Raw genomic sequence first — 16,986 nt, 5'->3', positions numbered from 1 at the left:
ATTTGTATTTCACACTTGTGTTTCACACTTGAGTGCTTAATGGACTTTTTGTAGATTGAAATATTAGTATACTGATCACCTCAAGTATTATTATAGAAATTATAATACATATAAAATGGAAACAAAAGTAATGGAAAATGGCTTCCTTTCCGCAGGAGCCCAAAAATAGTAGTAAAATGCGAGAAGCGAGAAATATAGGTCGTCATAAAACACTCATTAAAATGATTCTTTACTTTGTTCATACAAGCAAATAACCACCAAAAATGCAAGGAACTCAAGAGTTGGATGGGATATCCACCTTTGAAATAGATACCTTACTATCAGCAACGTGTCTAAGCTTTGATAGAAGGGACCCGTCTGCATGCTTGTTCAATATATCGTCTTTCAAAGATTTGTTGATTAAGGAAACGCCATTAATGAATAAATATGGGACATCAGGAGATTTCGAAGATTCTCCATAGTTTGATTTATAAGTTGCTAGCCTATTCAACTGGATATATTCTTGCATAGAGTCACCAAATTGATGTTTGTCCAAGTCAACAACAATAATCTCTGGAGAAAAAGTGTACTCTAACGTCAAAACATTCTTCAAATCCACAGAGTTTTTCTCAGAAGATTTTATGAAAAGAATCACTGGCGAAGTATTCAAGATCTGCTGAAATCCTAAGCTTGGACTGAACCGCTCATTACTAACAGTGATTCCACCAGTTCCACTGGATCCGCCGTGTTCAACTATTACCGGTGCTACTTCGGATTCCAGAGGAGCCGTCATCTTAGGTGACAGGACCTTGTGTTTACGTAGTTCCATCCGCTTAGTACCTTCAGCTTCGTTGATCACAAGTTTCTCCTCCACAATAGAATCTGCAGCAATATTCGTAGAAGCATAGTTGATTCCACTACTAATGCTACTAATGCTACCATCAATACTTGGTAGTGCACTTACATCAGAATCATCTTCGGCACCAATCTGCAAAGTTCCAAGCGAAAACTGCTTGTAATTCATAAACGACTCATCGCTACCGACACTGTACAGGATAAGCAAAACGACACTAAACAACACAAGCGAGGTTACCACTAATCTATTGCCCTTCTTACTTGTCTTACCGGATCTGAGACCCATATTTCACAATGATTTATTGTCAATTTTCGCGTTGCACTACGCATAAAAACATATACCTAACCACATGCAACAAGAGAAAGGTTGGGATACCTTTATAAATGTAACTATATAGACATACCTACATATATATATATGTGTGTGTTTATAAATGTGATTATGCTTTCCTTTGGTACTTTCTTCAGAAAAACTTGGTTACCCCAACTTTATTTCTCGAAGCCTTGTTTTGTAAAGCGAGAGAAGTTATGAAAAAAGTCACAGAAAGGTTCGCACAGAACTAACGTATCTAGTTTCATTCCTCGATTTATTGGTGGTTCCTTTTGGAAAATCAAAGGAAAATCGAAATAATACACCAAATTGCTGATAAAAAACACTAAAACATGCGCAGGACACAGCCCGAATAATATCCCCGACTGTTATTGGGGATCAGGCAAGAGTCGGAAATCCCAATTGAGGTACAGGGAGTAAGGAATAAGACATGTTCCACGAGAAAATCACGTAAATCAAAAAGCGTAAAAATGAAAAAATTAGGGAAGTTTCGCAGTCCGGACTGGGAGACCTCGAGGGAAGATAAAATGGGAGAAAGGAAGATTACAAAAACAGAAGCAGGTGTGTTTCTGTGTCTATGTGTTACTTATTAACCGTTGCTTACTGATTCTGTAGGTTCGTATTTTTTGTCTTTAGAAGATGTTGTTACTCATAAGTTCTTTCCTATCTAGTTTTGTTGCCGGGTGAAATTGGATATAAAATTTCTTTTTGATTTTCCTCAGTGCTAGTTTTTCTAAGAGCGTGTTTTTGAGACCCTCGAAGCGTTGCAAGGTGCATACATTCGAGCTTCAGCAGAATGCTCGACCTTCTTTGATGTGAAATCGGGTGTTTCTGCTGTTAGACACCCTATAGAACTGATTTCGGAAATACATCTGATGCAATGGAGTACTTCGGTACGGGTTTTAGGTAATCACTGCCAGTACCGCTGCTGTCGCTGGTAGTTGTGATACTTGTACCGCTTCCAATCGTAATTGGTCTTTCTTGTCTGTTCAAATCGCTGGCATTCGGCGATATCGGTTTGAGAACGTTAGCAGCAGTTGCGGTTCCAATCTCAATGTCGGAGTCAGTAGCAGACACAGCTTCTCCCGTGTACTCTGCAAGTTGTTGTCTTAGTCTCTTCGCGCTCTTCAACGCTTCTATCATTTTATCCTTCCTTTCAAGAGATTGATGCAACTGCATCAATTCTTGCTCTTGTTCATGTAACACTTGTGTCAAATCGATATCTGATACATTGGACAGCAACTCTGCAGTGGCTGCAGTGGCAGAAGCATCTCGAGTCCTTGCACTCTCTAGCTGTGATATATACCTCTTCGACTCTTGTAATTGAGAGTCCATGTTGACCAATTTTGTCTCTAACATCACACCAATATCCTGTGGGAGCATGTCAATGATTTCCACTAATTCGGTATCTTTCAAGATACTAGGTTCTAACGTTTCCAGTCTTTCATAATGTTCTACCTTCATCTTTAGAAGCTCGTTCTCCCTTAGTAGTGATGTATCTGAACTTATTCCGGATCCAATGAAACCTTTCCCCCTGGTCAAATTGTCGATGGTTATTTGCTGTTCTCGTACTTGTTTCCGCAATGTTTGGATTAATTGGCTCTTGCTTACGTTGCTGTCGGCTTCGTTACGCTTTACAGCCAAACTGATGTTTTTTGCCCTGCTGGCGAACCGTATCGTATTGATAGATTCCGTACTTGTCTCGGGCCTTGTATCCACAGTACATATGGTAGCGACTAACGAGTCCCCGCTTAGTGCAGGTTGTAATATTCTTGTTAACTTGGAATCTCTGTATGGAATATGGCCTACATTTGTAGAAAGGCCCGAACTTTCCATACTCAATTTAGATATCACTGTTCCAAGAGCTAATAACGATTTGTTGATGTAAGCTCCCTCTTTCCTTCTTTCTTGTTGCCCCGTAGCTCTTTCGGACCCAGCTAAATCACACAGAGATAATGTACTCATCACTTGCTCGCCAGTTATTTCATCGGTGCAGAATACACGGATAAGGACCACAGCGTGAGATCTAGAGGATCTTGTATTAAAATCAGTCTCTCCAGTCTTACGGTTATGATCTCCAATCGATATGCACTTCATTAACTCTTTATTACTGCTAACATTTCTCTCAACTAAACCAACAACTTTAACCCCGTATTTCAAGTCATCTCGAAGCTTAAGATCATTAGTCAATGTCGAACTGGGCACCATAATATTGCTATTTAAAGTTTTGCCCTGTGGTAAATTCAATAGATCAAATATTCTCTCGTTGTAAATTTCCAAATAGGATACTCTGACAGTAAACTTTTTGCGAGGTAATCCCACATTGATACGATCGAAAATAGTGTCAACGCACATGGGTATTATACCAGGACCTGATTTGGATCCACTCATGGTATATGTCTTACCTGAACCAGTCATACCATAAGCGAAAATTGTACAATTAAATCCCTCGAATAATTTATCTATCATAGGCAATGCCATAGTCTCATATACTCGATCGTTATTCATCTCCGGACTGAAAACATGGTCGAAGTTAAATTCCCCAAACTCTTCATGAATAATGGAGTTGTTATTTACGTGCCAAGAATCTTGTTTTCCATGAGTAGGCTTGATTCTTACCCCTACCGAAATGGTACCCTGGTATGAACTTCTCCCGCCACGAATTGGAGAAGCGGCCTTCGTAGAAGAACTTCTTGCTGGTGAAGAACATTGACTCGAAGATGACGAGGAAGTTGATCTTGGCCTTACTGTTGATGAAGTTCTTAGATTTGGTGTGCTGGGAGGTCTCATCAATCTTTTGGGTGAATTGTACGATGATGTATGGAGTGGAAGTGCCACTGGTTTGGTAATCATGATCGATTGGCTATCTCAAGGGTGTGTTACTCTGCTATATTTTCGTTGCAATGCAAATCCTTGCGTAATCCAATATTGTGTCCTAATATGATTGTTTAATCACAAATAATAACAGTACGAAAATTTTGAGTATGAAGCTGATCCAGTGAAGATAATGTGAAGCAAGGCCATATATATTATGCAGGGACAGATGTATGGGCAAATAGATAAATGTCAGACTACTGTTAATGATTAGTGTTTGACCTTGTGTCTCATCTTACTATCATTTTTTTTAGATATCGAAATATGTCTATTATGTTGACAAATTACCTATTTGAGTTATAATTGAGAACTATCTTCATCAAGGAGAGTTGGCAATTCACACACATCTCGACACCAACGTTAACAAAATCAAGAACGGATCAAGAGGCGCCTGACAGATCAGAGAAGTTGAGAGTGGCATGTGCTCCAAATAAAATGAAAAAATATATATGAATTTTTTGGTAGGCCTATTCTACTATAGAAATATTCACTACTTTTAACAGACCTTGTGAAAGTAACATAAAAAAAAATGTAACTAAAATCGATACTTGAATTTTGGGAGAGAAATGAAAAAGAGATTCTGATAAAGGCAATTTATCGACATTTTATGAATCATTTATAGGTAGCCAAAGCCAAAGCCAATTGAATAATGTCCATCGTCTATATATTTAGAGGAAGGAACACAATTGTTTTATGATGAAATAGGAAAGAATTCTTTTAGGTATTTTAAGGTTTATTTGTCACCAAGTGTTGTTATACTTTGTTAGCTAATTCGATTTGTGAAACTGACATTCAATTAATATAGCAGTAAGTTAACCGTCTTATTTAATTATTTTTTTAGAGTTGTCGAGTTAATAGAAGCTGAACTCCAATTCAAAAGGTTACAATTCGATCGCTTTTTTAACAATTAGGCAGCCTTGGCCAAACCAACTGCATCATGACCAATATCATAAATGGAGTAGTATTTACGTAGGAAGGCATCACCAATAATGGCCAAGGGACCAACTGGTTCTGGGAAGTCCATTGGAGTGAATGCAGAGATACAAGACCCAGAGACTTCCAAAGTGTAATCGTATGCGGTAATAGTGAAGTTGTAACCGTTGAAATTCAAAGTTAAGTCTGGTAGACTATCTCTAGATTCACAATCAACGGAGTATTGACCAGACCAGCCCTTCTTTGCACCGATTTCAGCGTTCAAAATTTCAGCCAAACCGCTTGGCAAAGCAATCAAAGAGGTACCGGTGTCGATAGCAGCACCATGACCTTCTAAAGTAGCATATTCTTCACCCAAACCGATACCTTCAAACTTGACTTCCCAGTAAGCCTTACGACGAACAGGCAACCAAGTGATTTCACCGGTGTACTTCTCCTCATCGATACCACCGAAGGAAGCTTCACCGCCATCTTCAGACTTGTCAGAATCACCCAAGTAAAAGGCAAACACTGGGTCATCCAAAAGTTTGTTTTTGATAGCGTTGTACACTGGTGGAACGATTCTGTTAACAGAGATGGAGTCGTAAGCCAACCCCAAAATACCATCGAATTTACCAAAGGCAAATGCCAAACCTGGTTCGCTGGTAGCTTCAGCGAAATCCTGGTCAGGTATCACTAAATCCCCAATGGTCAACAAATCACGAGACACATATCCTTCAAGGGAACCAGAACCATATTGGATAGCAAACTCGGAACCATTAGCTTTGTAAGTGCTAGAAGCCTCATGGTCATATTTGGTGTGCAAGAAACATGCCAAAGAACCACATTCTGCACTTGGAACCCACAAGTTTGATGAACCAGTGTCTAAGATAACCTTAAAAGACTGTGGTGGCGAACCCAAAGTAATTTCTGTGAAATACTGAGCATTCAAGTAATTGGTCAATGGGACACTGTGAGACCCTTCTGGGGCAACGAAAACATCAACGTTATCCTTAGAGAAAGATTCTTGAGGGTAAGCTCTTTGGAAGCTATTTAAGTACTTTTCACCTAGTTGAGCCACATGTTCGGCAAATGGAACATCCTTCAATTGGTCTTCCAATTTATGTTTTTGAATTTTGGCCTTATGAATCTTGGCTTCAGCAACATCAAAAGAAGCCAATAACAATGAAGCTAGAGGCAAAAGAGATTGGAAATTCAAATGCATGCTTATTTTTTTGTTGTAAGAAAGCACCGTTTAATGAACAGTTAGCGGCACAATTTCAGAAAAATTTTGGGGGAAACTGTATAATAGATTTAATCAAGTTCCTCTCCGTTCAAAATACTGACACTACTATATATCTGACCGTCTACCCTGTCTTTAATATAGTTATGTCAACACTTCTATTATCGATGACATTATTCAGACATTGATACCCTTAAAACAAGGTTATTGCATAAACGGCAAAATTAATCGCCCCTTCTTTTTACCGTATTTATATTTGATATTTATATTTTTTATTTATGTTTCTAACTTTACTTTGTTTCAGTGCAATTTGTGTGCACCCTTCTGAGCATACTGTTGAAAATGGAATTGTCGCTGACTGTAGAGCCAGGTTAACCAAGCAAGACATTCAGTCGCTGCGCAGTGTTGTCAAATGTTGATGAATACAGTCATCTGGGAAACGAAGTTTGAACGAGATTACTTTGAAGCAAACTCTCCGTAGGACCAATGCAATACGCGGTGATTGGTGGTTCAAGATAGTTTTACATGAGATCTTTCAGTCACGTGATGGAGGCGGTTTTTCAAGGGGCCGGCCCCTCATAGGGGTGATGGTTGACAGCCAAACCAGTTCACAATCTTCAGGACGAATCGCAATGTCATTAGTCAGACATATTGTCGATAAAAGATCACCGCCGTAACTAATAAGTCGAAGAAATCATATATAGATACTATTTAAGGTAGCTTAGTGCAACGTTGATTGCAGATATGCAGCTTGCACAGTAATATTACCAAGAGTCAAGGGGGAACTATCTATTGTAATTGCATCGGACTAATCTTACATCAAACAACCATGAAGACCAATCCTGATATTGTATATACGAAGGCTCAAAAATTGATTGAACTCAATTTAGATAATAAATATGTTGCTATCGTAGGAGGAACGGGCGGTATTGGCCGTGAGTTGGCAAGAGTGTTGGCACAAAAGGGTGCTAAAGTCATCGTTGTTGGTAGAACGTTCAGAGACGAAAATGTTGAAGGTATTGAATTTATCCAGGCTGACCTAGGTTTGGTGTCAGAGGCATCCAGAGTTGCGGAATTGTTACCTGCTGAAAAGTTGGATCTTCTTATCTTCACTACGGGAGTTTTGGCTCCTCCAGCGAGACGTGAGACTAGCGAAGGTCTAGAAGAAGATTTGGCCGTCAGTTATATCAGCCGACTAGTGATGATGAATCATTTGGTACCCAGATTGAAGGAACATGGTGAGAAAAAACCTCGCGTATTTGTAATGGGTTTCCCCGGTGATAACTATATGGGAGATTATAGAGATTTGAATTCAGAAGAATCTTACGGAGCTATTTCCACACATATGAAAACAGTAGCCGGTAATGAAGCTCTAGTTTTGGACTTTAAGAATAGGTTTGCTACTGTCAATTTTTATGGGTTGAATCCGGGGCTCATCAGGACAAATATTAGAGATAATTACCTTGGTAAAGACACTTGGAAGTCAAGAGTGGTAGAATGGTTCATAGGTATGACAAATCAGACTGCAGAGCAATACGCTGAAAAGTTAGGCCCCTTGCTAGTTGCCCCAGAATTGGAAACTCATTCAGGCGCCATGTTTGACAAGAATGCTAACCCGATCCTTCCATCAAAAGATTTTACTGATGATTACGCCAGGAATTATATCAAGGCCTCAGAAGAACTTCTTGCAAATCTTAAGTTGGCTCAATGAATGACACTACCAACATCTGAAGCCACCGGCACTATTATCTAAGAATCCCGTTTTATTCCTATATTTTAGATACGTTAGTTTGTATGTAACCTAACTGTCGGGTATTTGCTGTGTCAGTTGCTGGTCATCACGTGATCAGTATCTTTATGTATTTTCCATTGTTTTGAAATTGGGTCTTTTCAACATGTAATCTAACTATCGAATGCCTGTCATTAACATAAACGTAAACATATGCATATCTTTCAAAGTACATCGTGAAAGAATTCAATAGACGGTATAAGCTGCGACACTTTCATCCATCCTAATTATATTTGGAACACCACGAGACCTTTCTGGCTGTTGAACAGGATACGTTTATTTGTTTATCTTCACATGCTGGAAAAATGGACTCCAGTACTAACTCATCTGTCACTGCTCAGGTGAATCCGGTGCCAGAATATGTCATAAAGAACCATGAGCTTTTTATTTTGAAAACCACATTATCAATACTCAATAACCCTGAATTACTCTCCGGCAGACTTGACAAGCCACCAACAAAGCAACTTGTACTACCTTCGTTCACCATTAAGGAAAGGTTATCAGACAACAATGACTCTTATGTTTTGGGAAAGGGTGATCAAAATGGGGAAACGAAGGTTGATAAACAAGGACGGTTACATGGAGAAAGGCATTACTTGTTTCCTACTTTCACTTATCCATGTGCGGAAAACAATAATTCGGAAAATTTGTACGTCTTAGTACGGGATTTGATTAGAGTCTTGAATCTAGATGTGGAACAACAAGAGTTTTTGGCTCAGCATCCAGACCTTTACCCAATTAATGCAAAACATGATATTATCGAATTTTTGACCCAGTATAAACTTTTACCTGAAGGTGCTACTGCTGCAACATATATCACAGCTAGATCTGCTTTTCTTGTCTTTGGAGCTGCTATACTAGCATCCGGATCAAGAGTGATAGATGATTACTGGGAACAACTATCCAAAGAACAGGGCTTCCAAGCGCAGCACAGAGTATACGCACTCTCTCAAAAACTTCTCGACATGGTATGTTCGATCGATCCAAGGACTAGAACAGCACATTCTTTAGGTCCACCTGAGCTTCCTGAATCGAAGCAAGCACAAGCGGGCGTTATGTCCACATCACAACCGCAATTCGAAGACCCGTTTTCAACCATTACGGAACTACCGCCTTTAGAAGCACGTAAAGAGTTCTTAAGTAATATTGCTCATGGTGAGCAAACTGCAATCATATCGGGTCAAACTATACATGGAGCAATCGAGTTGAGTACTATTTACAAAATTCCAAAATACCACTATAAGAATTCCTTCGCCGCTGCTCAACAACACAATGTTCTAGATTCCCCGATTGGAACGCACACCCACCCGGTAGAATCTCATAACTTTGGTAGAGGACGTAAAGCTAACTATGTTCCCCCGGAGGAGACAGATGTGTTGGCTCAAATTCCTGGATGGAAATTTACGCAGCTACCAGTTACAACAAATGATGAGTTACCTACAACTTTCAGTGCTGGAGGGTTACCGATATATAATAAGGCGAGACTTCCTGCAAGGTTAAAACTATTGACGCCAAACCAAATAAAAGATTTAGAACGATCCCATGATGTTGTTCATTTGAATACAGCTCTTGGCCATGTCCGAAAGTTAAGAAACACCCGTTGGACTAAATTTTGGCAGTATAAGGCCGGTGCACCTGTTGGCCTTACGGAGGATCAACTTTCGTATTACAAAGAGCAATATCTACAGCAAGTTTTGAACCATGTTGATGTGAGCATTGTGCCAAACGAAACGAAGAATGTAGATGAAAAGCGTACCGTTAAGCGAGTACCGAATCCAAATTTTTTGGGATACTCCAATGTGTCAGGGTTTAGGCCACCTTATGTTGAAAAACCTTAGAATAATAATGCAACTTCATCTATATCGAACTAAATACTGCTAGTAGAAAGCTATGCAATAAAGCTGCAGATATATATAGAGGATAATTCATTATAACAATTTAACTTTAACAATGTCTTGACGAATTTTGAAAGTGTAGTATGCCATAACTAAAACGATTAGTATTAGAGGCAAAATCCACATTAAGAGTCTCTTGACGATTTCGTCAACTGAAACGCCATTTCCAGCATTTTCCATGCTTTGTTTGGTGGCCTCTCTAATCTTTGCTTGATCCTGAAGTAATTGCTCCAACTTATCATTCATAACAAAGAGGTCCTTGAAGGATTCTGTATTTACTTCACCTTCTTTACCCATTGAAGCCACAATAACTTCTAAAGTAGTTGATAGATATTCTAGCTTTCTCAAGTGCGCTGCTTGATTTTCCAAGATGCCAATTAATTTACCGTTTATCACGCTGATGTCATTGGCTAATATCTTGCCCTCAATCTTATCCAATTTCTTGTAAAGTTCGTAGTTGTCCACCTTATTTGCTAAACCCTTCATTTTCATGAAATCTGTTTCTACAACGTCTTCTTTACCAGTATCCTTGTTGATAATCTTTGTTACCAATCTAGGCTGTTCCATAGGGTTAACATTTGGAATTGTAACTTCTTTAGTAAGACCGTTATGAGTATGTACCTTCAGGACTTCAAATGATTCCTTGTTAGCATCATTCTTTGCAGTGATACCCATCTTCATTTTCGCATTTTGTGGGAATTGAATTTGTCTGGTTTGGAAACACACCCTATTATCGACTTGAAGTTTCAATAGGTTATTGTTCTTCCTATCATAACTCAATCTGATAGTGGTTGGAATAGTAGTATCCTGATAGGCTAACAAACAATAGGCAAAAGAATGATCGTACACATTTTTTTCAGTCAATTTCTTAGACCCGTCGTTCAAGATACCACGAACAGAACTACCCACGGGCCCATTGGAATCCACCAAAATTTGAAGCCCATCAAACGCCTCTGGTCCACCGAATAAAGAAGTTCCTCCTGCACTTTTACCCTCCACTAACCAGAAGGACAACCCACCTTCAGATTTCCCTATAAAATCAACACTTCTGAAAGTCCATTCTATGGTGAAGGAGTCCTTAATTTGATAATCAGTCTTGTGCCAAATCGAACTTTGACTGGATGCACTTGGTGTTAAACGAAGTCTCCCTTCCTCCAAAACCAAACCTCCGCTGGTCTTCCAATCTGAAGGCACGGCATTCATGTGAACCAAATCAGGTAAAGAATGACTGGCATCTAGTATATCGTTATCAGACACGGCACTTTCATGTAATTCCGCTTCTGCAATTGCAGCTGCATTTGCAACGGTAATGTATGCGAACAATACAGCCAACCAGTGGACAAACATCTTTTGTTTCAAACGATGTGTGCTGCCCTACACTATTAAGATTGAATTCACTCTACAATAGAATAACAAGAGCAATATCCAATTCACAATACTTGTTCAACAAGGGTTGTAGGTTCCTTCTCGTTTGTTAAAAGAACGTCAATAAACTTATTTTCTTCCATAATTGATTCGATTCAAAATTCGGGTTTCATATCAAGAAAAGGAATATGACAAGACTTAGTATTAACACAAAGAATTACATGAGCTTACCACTGCAACGTTTCAAGCCGCCTAAAAATGTACTTGTGATCCTGTATTAGTTATTTATATAGTTATGAATTACAGTTATTCGTTATAAAGGTAGATTTTCAGTTCTTGTAACATTTATTTATGTCTCACAATCTTTGCATGACGTATTTTGATCATCTGTGGAGCATTGATTGATCTTTTCCGATACTAGAGTTTCTTTAGCCGAGGAAGATTTTGATTTCCTGTCGATATGGGCCCCTATGGCCACTTCATCATTGAAAATAAGAGCCTTTACCCGTTGTTTTAAATATTTACTGTCAGGAAATCCATCGTCCACGACTCTGTCCCAAATTACTATCGGTTGAGAACCTTCCGTTTGGTATCCAAGAACTTTGAATTCGCCTGGTTCGCCTGGAATCAATGAAATCTCTTTCAATTCAGATCCAAACGTTTGTAGAAGTTCTTGGACGTACCATGCACTCCGGAGATTCCATTTACATTTAGTGCAGAATACAATTGAAACTTTGGGGAATGGCATCTGTTTGAAAAGTAATAAAATAGATACCTTGAGTTATTCACCAACTATCTGTCAATGAAATTGCCTCAACATATGATGTTACTTCAAATTTTGGTGCTATGTATGAGTGTATGTATTTACATTCTCCAAATTTAACAGTTCCAGTTTGAGGAATCGATAATCTAATTTTAAACCGTTAAATTCAAGACTTATGAAACCTTTAAAAACGTAGATGACAACATAGTAAAAGAAGATGAAAGGTCCATCCAGCAACCTCGACCGATACCAATGCCATCATTTGCGGAGAGCTTTTGGTCTCCGGATTTTATAAGTGGGATTGAAGCGCTCTTTGGGAAGTTGCATAAAGGTTGTGATCAAAATGACCTTTTTATCCAGCTTTTCGCTTCAAGAATGCAGTATGAAGTTGAGTTTGGAAGACACTTGTGCAATATCAACAAAGGTGTTGATGAGTTCGATGCATTAGACTCTACATGTAACTCGTCACTAGCGGGTATGATTGGGCAAATGGTGGAGGAAGGTAACCATCATTTGAAGATCGCCTCTACCATTGAGATGACCGTTTTGGGTCCCTTTACAAAGTGGAGACAAGAACATAAACAACGAGTACAATATTCAGAAAAGATATTGAAAACAAATGCGAGATCATTCCTTAAGTCAAAAGGGTTTGTTGAGAAACTGGAGCAGACCTATTTGAACAAATGTAGACTACTCGAGGATTTTAAAAGATCTACATTCAATGAAGATGAATTATCTGACGCTATGAAATCTCTAGATCTGCAGAGAGAACATGAAGCCAAGGTGTTGCAAGAAAAGGAATACCAGAAATTTGGTGTGTTTGGTGGTATTGACTACGATTATAAGGGTATAAAGGAAACTTTGAAACTTTTATTGACAAAGCTACCAAAGCATCAATATAAAGTTCCCTTCATCTCTTTTACCATCGAAAACACCAACAGTGGTAGTGAAATCGTTGCTTTTTTGATGACACACATGTCTCTAAAGGACATTGATCATGCAGAGTTGTTTGGTCAGGATTTATTGAACCATGGTTTTATCAAATACTGCAACGGTGTTGGTACAACTTTCGCCAACTCGAAAAAATTTCAATATCAGTGGAAACCGTACGCTTATAAGTTTTGCAACCTATCCACCACAGATGCAAACGATGATTCCCTCAATGAAGCTGAAAGTGGGATAGTGAACTATTTCCAAAAGATGACCGCTGGGAATGAGGCTACTTACTCATCAATTCATCAACCAAACTTCTCCGATAACGAAAAGAAGTTATACAAATTTGTAAGAGACGTGGAGGTTTCTGATTCCAAGTATATGAAAGAATGCAAAAAATTGGATTCGTTACGGTGTTCGTTTGAAGAGTTGATTGTAGATCATTATACATTCATGGAGAAGTGTGAATCAGATAGATTAATGGCAATACGCAAAGTAACTCTAGACTTTTGTGCGGCAATCGGAAATACAATTTCTTCAATGAAGTTAACTATTGAAAAACTGACCGACAGTGAGGCATTGATTGACCCCGCAGCTGACTTATTGAAAACCATTGAAGAAAACAGAGTTGGTTTCTTTCAACCTCGCGTCATTCCGTACAACAACTACTATAACCCAGGTAGTTATCAAACCTTTGGTATCGATTTAGAAACAAGATGTAGAAGTGACAATAGACTAGTGCCATTGATTCTCTCTGCAATCTTACTATATATGGACCAAGCATACCCTGAAATGGAAAATGATTATAAGAGAGCTATTGTATGGACAAAGCCTGTTAAACTTCACGAAGTTCATCAACTAAGGCAACTTTTAATCAAGCCATTCAAAGAAGAGTCTGAAATCATCGAAATATTACGATCTAAAAAGGTTGAACCATCAACAGTAGCTAGCGTATTCAAAATTTATTTGCTCGAATTACCAAAATCGCTTATAACAGAGGATGCGTATGACATTCTCAAAGTTCTATATCGAGAATATCCACCATCAGACATAAAAGAAGAAACCGAAAACCAAAGGGTCCGTGGTCTTACCACTGCATTATCCACATTATCAAAATCCAATATGGTGACCTTAGATGTGATCACAACCCATTTCGAGAGACTAATTGAAATCATTAGAATGAATAAATCTGAAGAAAGTCAAGAACTTGCAGAAAATTTACGGGATGCCATTAGCCAAGAGTTTGCAAATTGCCTAATACATCCAATTCTGCCAACAGCTAATGAACTTGGATACAAAGTATTTGAAGATTTGTTGAGGCATAGAAAGAAAATCTTCAAAGAACTCAAGAGAAAAGGATCAAATCCATCATCCAGGGGTTGATGAAGGGTTTTTGTTAATATATATGACTTTTACATAGAATTAACACTCTGCGACGATCAAAAACGACAATCTTATTTCACTGAAATATTCTACGAAAATTATCGTAAGTATTGTATTTATAAATATGATGTTTTAGCAGTTTTTGTTATGTAGTGTTACAGGGGAATTCCATACCCTTCTTTCCTTATGAATTGTGTCGGTACCGTTAGCTATAGTTAAAAATAAAAAATAAAAACCCGTTTTATTCATGTGTCTTACCTACCCATCATGCCTATCTATTTCTTCAGCAAAGAGTCTCGTAGGTTTAAACCTTTGTTTCTCATCGTCAGTCAAATGTCTTTTAGAAACGACCTTCCCTCCTTTATTCACATAAGTGATTGTATCTTCCAAATCAGGGTCCTCAAGTAGCATCTTCTCTTTACGTTCTTTTCGCAGTTTTTCATCAGCAATATTATTCGAAAGAAATGGATTCTCTAAATTACTATGTTGGTTGACTGCCGTAGGTTGTTGTTCAATATGAATATTTTCTTCTTCGTTTTCTGATTGCGATGTATTCAGACCAGACTCGTTATGCCATTTTCTAGCAAGTTCAAAGGTGGTGATCTTGTCACTTGGAGTTCCTGGCTCTTGTTTAGCAAGTTTGAATTTGTTATTGACAGCATACTCATCATTGATATTATAACTTTGAACGCCTTTGAAAGACTCCATTATACCGGTTCTCTTTGGTGGTAGCAAAGTCCTGTTGTTTGAAGTTTCTTCTACTTGGAAATCCGATCCGAACAAGACCCTACTGACAGGTTGTAACTTCTCCTGGTCAAACTCTATCCTGCGTTTCGTATGTTTGTTCTTATGTGGGGTATATTCAGGTGTCTTTAATGCCGGGCATGGACTTGTTAAATTCATGGGTCTAGTAGGTGGCTGCAATCTATCCTTTACTCTAACTGTCCCCGGAGTAACCATGCCAGAGGAATCAGATTCCGCGGCTCGCTCTGGAGTTGCGAGCAGCAAATCTGTCTTATTTGATCTCTTATTCCTAGAACTTGGAGGGGTAGCTGGGGTCATTATTATGGAAATAAGAGTGTAATGCGTAGAATGCAAAAAAAAAAGAGGATAAACTCTAGTATTACCAATTGAAAGCTATTGATATTGTTTTCAGATGTATCGGTGTGTTGATGAGATCTAAATGAAAAGTAGCAAAGATGGTATAGAATGTATACTATACCGATGATATCCCTTTTTCTGTCTAAAACAAAACGGACTGAAAATCTGGCAACTTATAATGAAGCAAAAAGCAGAGTAGGTTGAAACCAGTTTCCAGTAACCTCACTATCGTCAAGAAGGAATTTGATATGAAGAGACTCTGATTCGATTACTTAGGTGCGTATGCAACCGCTCTATGCTGGATATGGTTCGCTGTTAAACTATCTTTATATATAGATATATGTGAGACTCAAAACCAGCATCTTTAATTTTTTTTTTAATGTGAACCACTAATAATATTGAACCAGCAACAATTTAGCAGTCATACTTGAGTAGCAGTAAATAACTTCTAAACAAGGATTGCGTCTGTGAGCAGTGGAACCACTGGAAACTAAGAAAGTTTATGGAACATTCATACGCATTGGGATAATTCAGATCGATCAGAATTGACGATTGACGCTCAACGTTTGACTCAGCATTTTCCTGTATTTCTCAAGAGTATTCCTTTCTTGAATCTTTTGGATCTTCATTAGCGATCAAGAATTTTTGCGATCACAACAGGGCTAAGATGGTATGTTTCGCTGGAGCGCTGCTCTAATTGTATTTCTACATTTATAGACACGCGTCGCGTATGTGTTACTTATTTACTAACTTACCTTAATTATTGTTTCCCACGATATCACTAGAACGCGTTGTATAATCATGCCATCAAGCAGCGAAGTCTTCTAAATAAAGACTTGGGTAAATTTGAGAAAGAGCTCGTAACAGCGCCGATCTCTTTGCAAGGGGCGATCGCCACAACCCTTGTTTCTTTCGAGAAAACGCTTCATCAGTACAAGGAACAATACAAGCAATATCAAATAAATAGTTCAGATGACAACGACGAAACTAAACTAAAGTATGAGACGAGACTTCAGACCTTAACACAGGATTACGAAGATGCAAAAGAGAAATTTACCGAATTGAAGCAAAAATACTCAGAAATTAATGCGAGAGATCAGTTGTTCAACCAGCAAGCATCAATGGTGGAAGAGACCGTGATGAATAAAAGGAACATCAATGCTCCTCCGCAAACATCTTTCGGAATAGGCGCCTTAGATCAGAACAGTGAAAGAATGACTATCAATTCGGCGGCTGGTTTACCACTATATGAAGGATTGAGGAAAGAGAACTCGATCTTTGAGAGAGGCAACGCGCACTTGGACAGAATATTACAGATGGGACAGGAATCTTTGGAAGATATCATGGAACAGAACAGGGTCCTTCAGAGATTGCAGTCTCAGATGACAAAATCTCTACACGTACTCGGAGTATCAAATGAAACAATCGAAAAGATTAATAAGAGGTTGTTCAAGGACAAACTCATTTTTTACATTGGTCTCCTATTGTTAATCTTAGGAATTTATTTCGTCCTAAAATGGTTCGGCTGATCAATGTTTGTAATAAAGATTTATCAAAGTAACT

The 16,986-nt window shown here is 38.5% G+C and overlaps 10 protein-coding genes across 10 annotated transcripts; 4 read left to right on the top strand and 6 right to left on the bottom strand.

Annotated features, from left to right (window-relative positions):
- Nucleotides 1-274: 274 nt before the first annotated feature.
- Nucleotides 275-1,120, bottom strand: PRM4 (pheromone-regulated protein PRM4; the record flags this gene model as incomplete). Its single annotated transcript, XM_453328.1, has 1 exon — nucleotides 275-1,120. One exon carries the CDS (start codon nucleotides 1,118-1,120, stop codon nucleotides 275-277), a length of 846 nt encoding a protein of 281 aa, XP_453328.1.
- An 891-nt stretch (nucleotides 1,121-2,011) lies between these two features.
- KIP2 (Kip2p) lies at nucleotides 2,012-4,018 on the bottom strand (the record flags this gene model as incomplete). Its single annotated transcript, XM_453327.1, has 1 exon — nucleotides 2,012-4,018. One exon carries the CDS (start codon nucleotides 4,016-4,018, stop codon nucleotides 2,012-2,014), a length of 2,007 nt encoding a protein of 668 aa, XP_453327.1.
- A 928-nt stretch (nucleotides 4,019-4,946) lies between these two features.
- PEP4 (proteinase A) lies at nucleotides 4,947-6,176 on the bottom strand (the record flags this gene model as incomplete). The annotated part of the gene is made up of 1 exon (XM_453326.1): nucleotides 4,947-6,176. One exon carries the CDS (start codon nucleotides 6,174-6,176, stop codon nucleotides 4,947-4,949), a length of 1,230 nt encoding a protein of 409 aa, XP_453326.1.
- An 847-nt stretch (nucleotides 6,177-7,023) lies between these two features.
- KLLA0_D05907g (putative short-chain dehydrogenase/reductase) lies at nucleotides 7,024-7,905 on the top strand (the record flags this gene model as incomplete). The annotated part of the gene is made up of 1 exon (XM_453325.1): nucleotides 7,024-7,905. One exon carries the CDS (start codon nucleotides 7,024-7,026, stop codon nucleotides 7,903-7,905), a length of 882 nt encoding a protein of 293 aa, XP_453325.1.
- Nucleotides 7,906-8,288: 383 nt separating this feature from the next.
- On the top strand, nucleotides 8,289-9,821 carry SWP82 (Swp82p; the record flags this gene model as incomplete). Its single annotated transcript, XM_453324.1, has 1 exon — nucleotides 8,289-9,821. One exon carries the CDS (start codon nucleotides 8,289-8,291, stop codon nucleotides 9,819-9,821), a length of 1,533 nt encoding a protein of 510 aa, XP_453324.1.
- Nucleotides 9,822-9,911: 90 nt separating this feature from the next.
- Nucleotides 9,912-11,225, bottom strand: KLLA0_D05863g (uncharacterized protein; the record flags this gene model as incomplete). The annotated part of the gene is made up of 1 exon (XM_453323.1): nucleotides 9,912-11,225. One exon carries the CDS (start codon nucleotides 11,223-11,225, stop codon nucleotides 9,912-9,914), a length of 1,314 nt encoding a protein of 437 aa, XP_453323.1.
- A 367-nt stretch (nucleotides 11,226-11,592) lies between these two features.
- KLLA0_D05841g (SelT/SelW/SelH family protein) lies at nucleotides 11,593-11,991 on the bottom strand (the record flags this gene model as incomplete). Its single annotated transcript, XM_453322.1, has 1 exon — nucleotides 11,593-11,991. One exon carries the CDS (start codon nucleotides 11,989-11,991, stop codon nucleotides 11,593-11,595), a length of 399 nt encoding a protein of 132 aa, XP_453322.1.
- A 267-nt stretch (nucleotides 11,992-12,258) lies between these two features.
- Nucleotides 12,259-14,322, top strand: RGD2 (GTPase-activating protein RGD2; the record flags this gene model as incomplete). The annotated part of the gene is made up of 1 exon (XM_453321.1): nucleotides 12,259-14,322. The coding sequence occupies one exon, from the start codon at nucleotides 12,259-12,261 to the stop codon at nucleotides 14,320-14,322; it is 2,064 nt and encodes a 687-aa protein (XP_453321.1).
- Nucleotides 14,323-14,580: 258 nt separating this feature from the next.
- SIC1 (cyclin-dependent protein serine/threonine kinase inhibiting protein SIC1) lies at nucleotides 14,581-15,384 on the bottom strand (the record flags this gene model as incomplete). The annotated part of the gene is made up of 1 exon (XM_453320.1): nucleotides 14,581-15,384. One exon carries the CDS (start codon nucleotides 15,382-15,384, stop codon nucleotides 14,581-14,583), a length of 804 nt encoding a protein of 267 aa, XP_453320.1.
- Nucleotides 15,385-16,090: 706 nt separating this feature from the next.
- Nucleotides 16,091-16,952, top strand: BOS1 (Bos1p; the record flags this gene model as incomplete). Its single annotated transcript, XM_453319.1, has 2 exons — nucleotides 16,091-16,093; nucleotides 16,209-16,952. 2 exons carry the CDS (start codon nucleotides 16,091-16,093, stop codon nucleotides 16,950-16,952), a joined length of 747 nt encoding a protein of 248 aa, XP_453319.1.
- Nucleotides 16,953-16,986: the final 34 nt, after the last annotated feature.

Source organism: Kluyveromyces lactis (assembly GCF_000002515.2).
Source record: "Kluyveromyces lactis strain NRRL Y-1140 chromosome D complete sequence".
Classification (NCBI taxonomy): domain Eukaryota; kingdom Fungi; phylum Ascomycota; class Saccharomycetes; order Saccharomycetales; family Saccharomycetaceae; genus Kluyveromyces; species Kluyveromyces lactis.
Note: the sequence above shows the minus strand (reverse complement) of the source record. Positions and strands in the feature narration are given on the sequence as shown.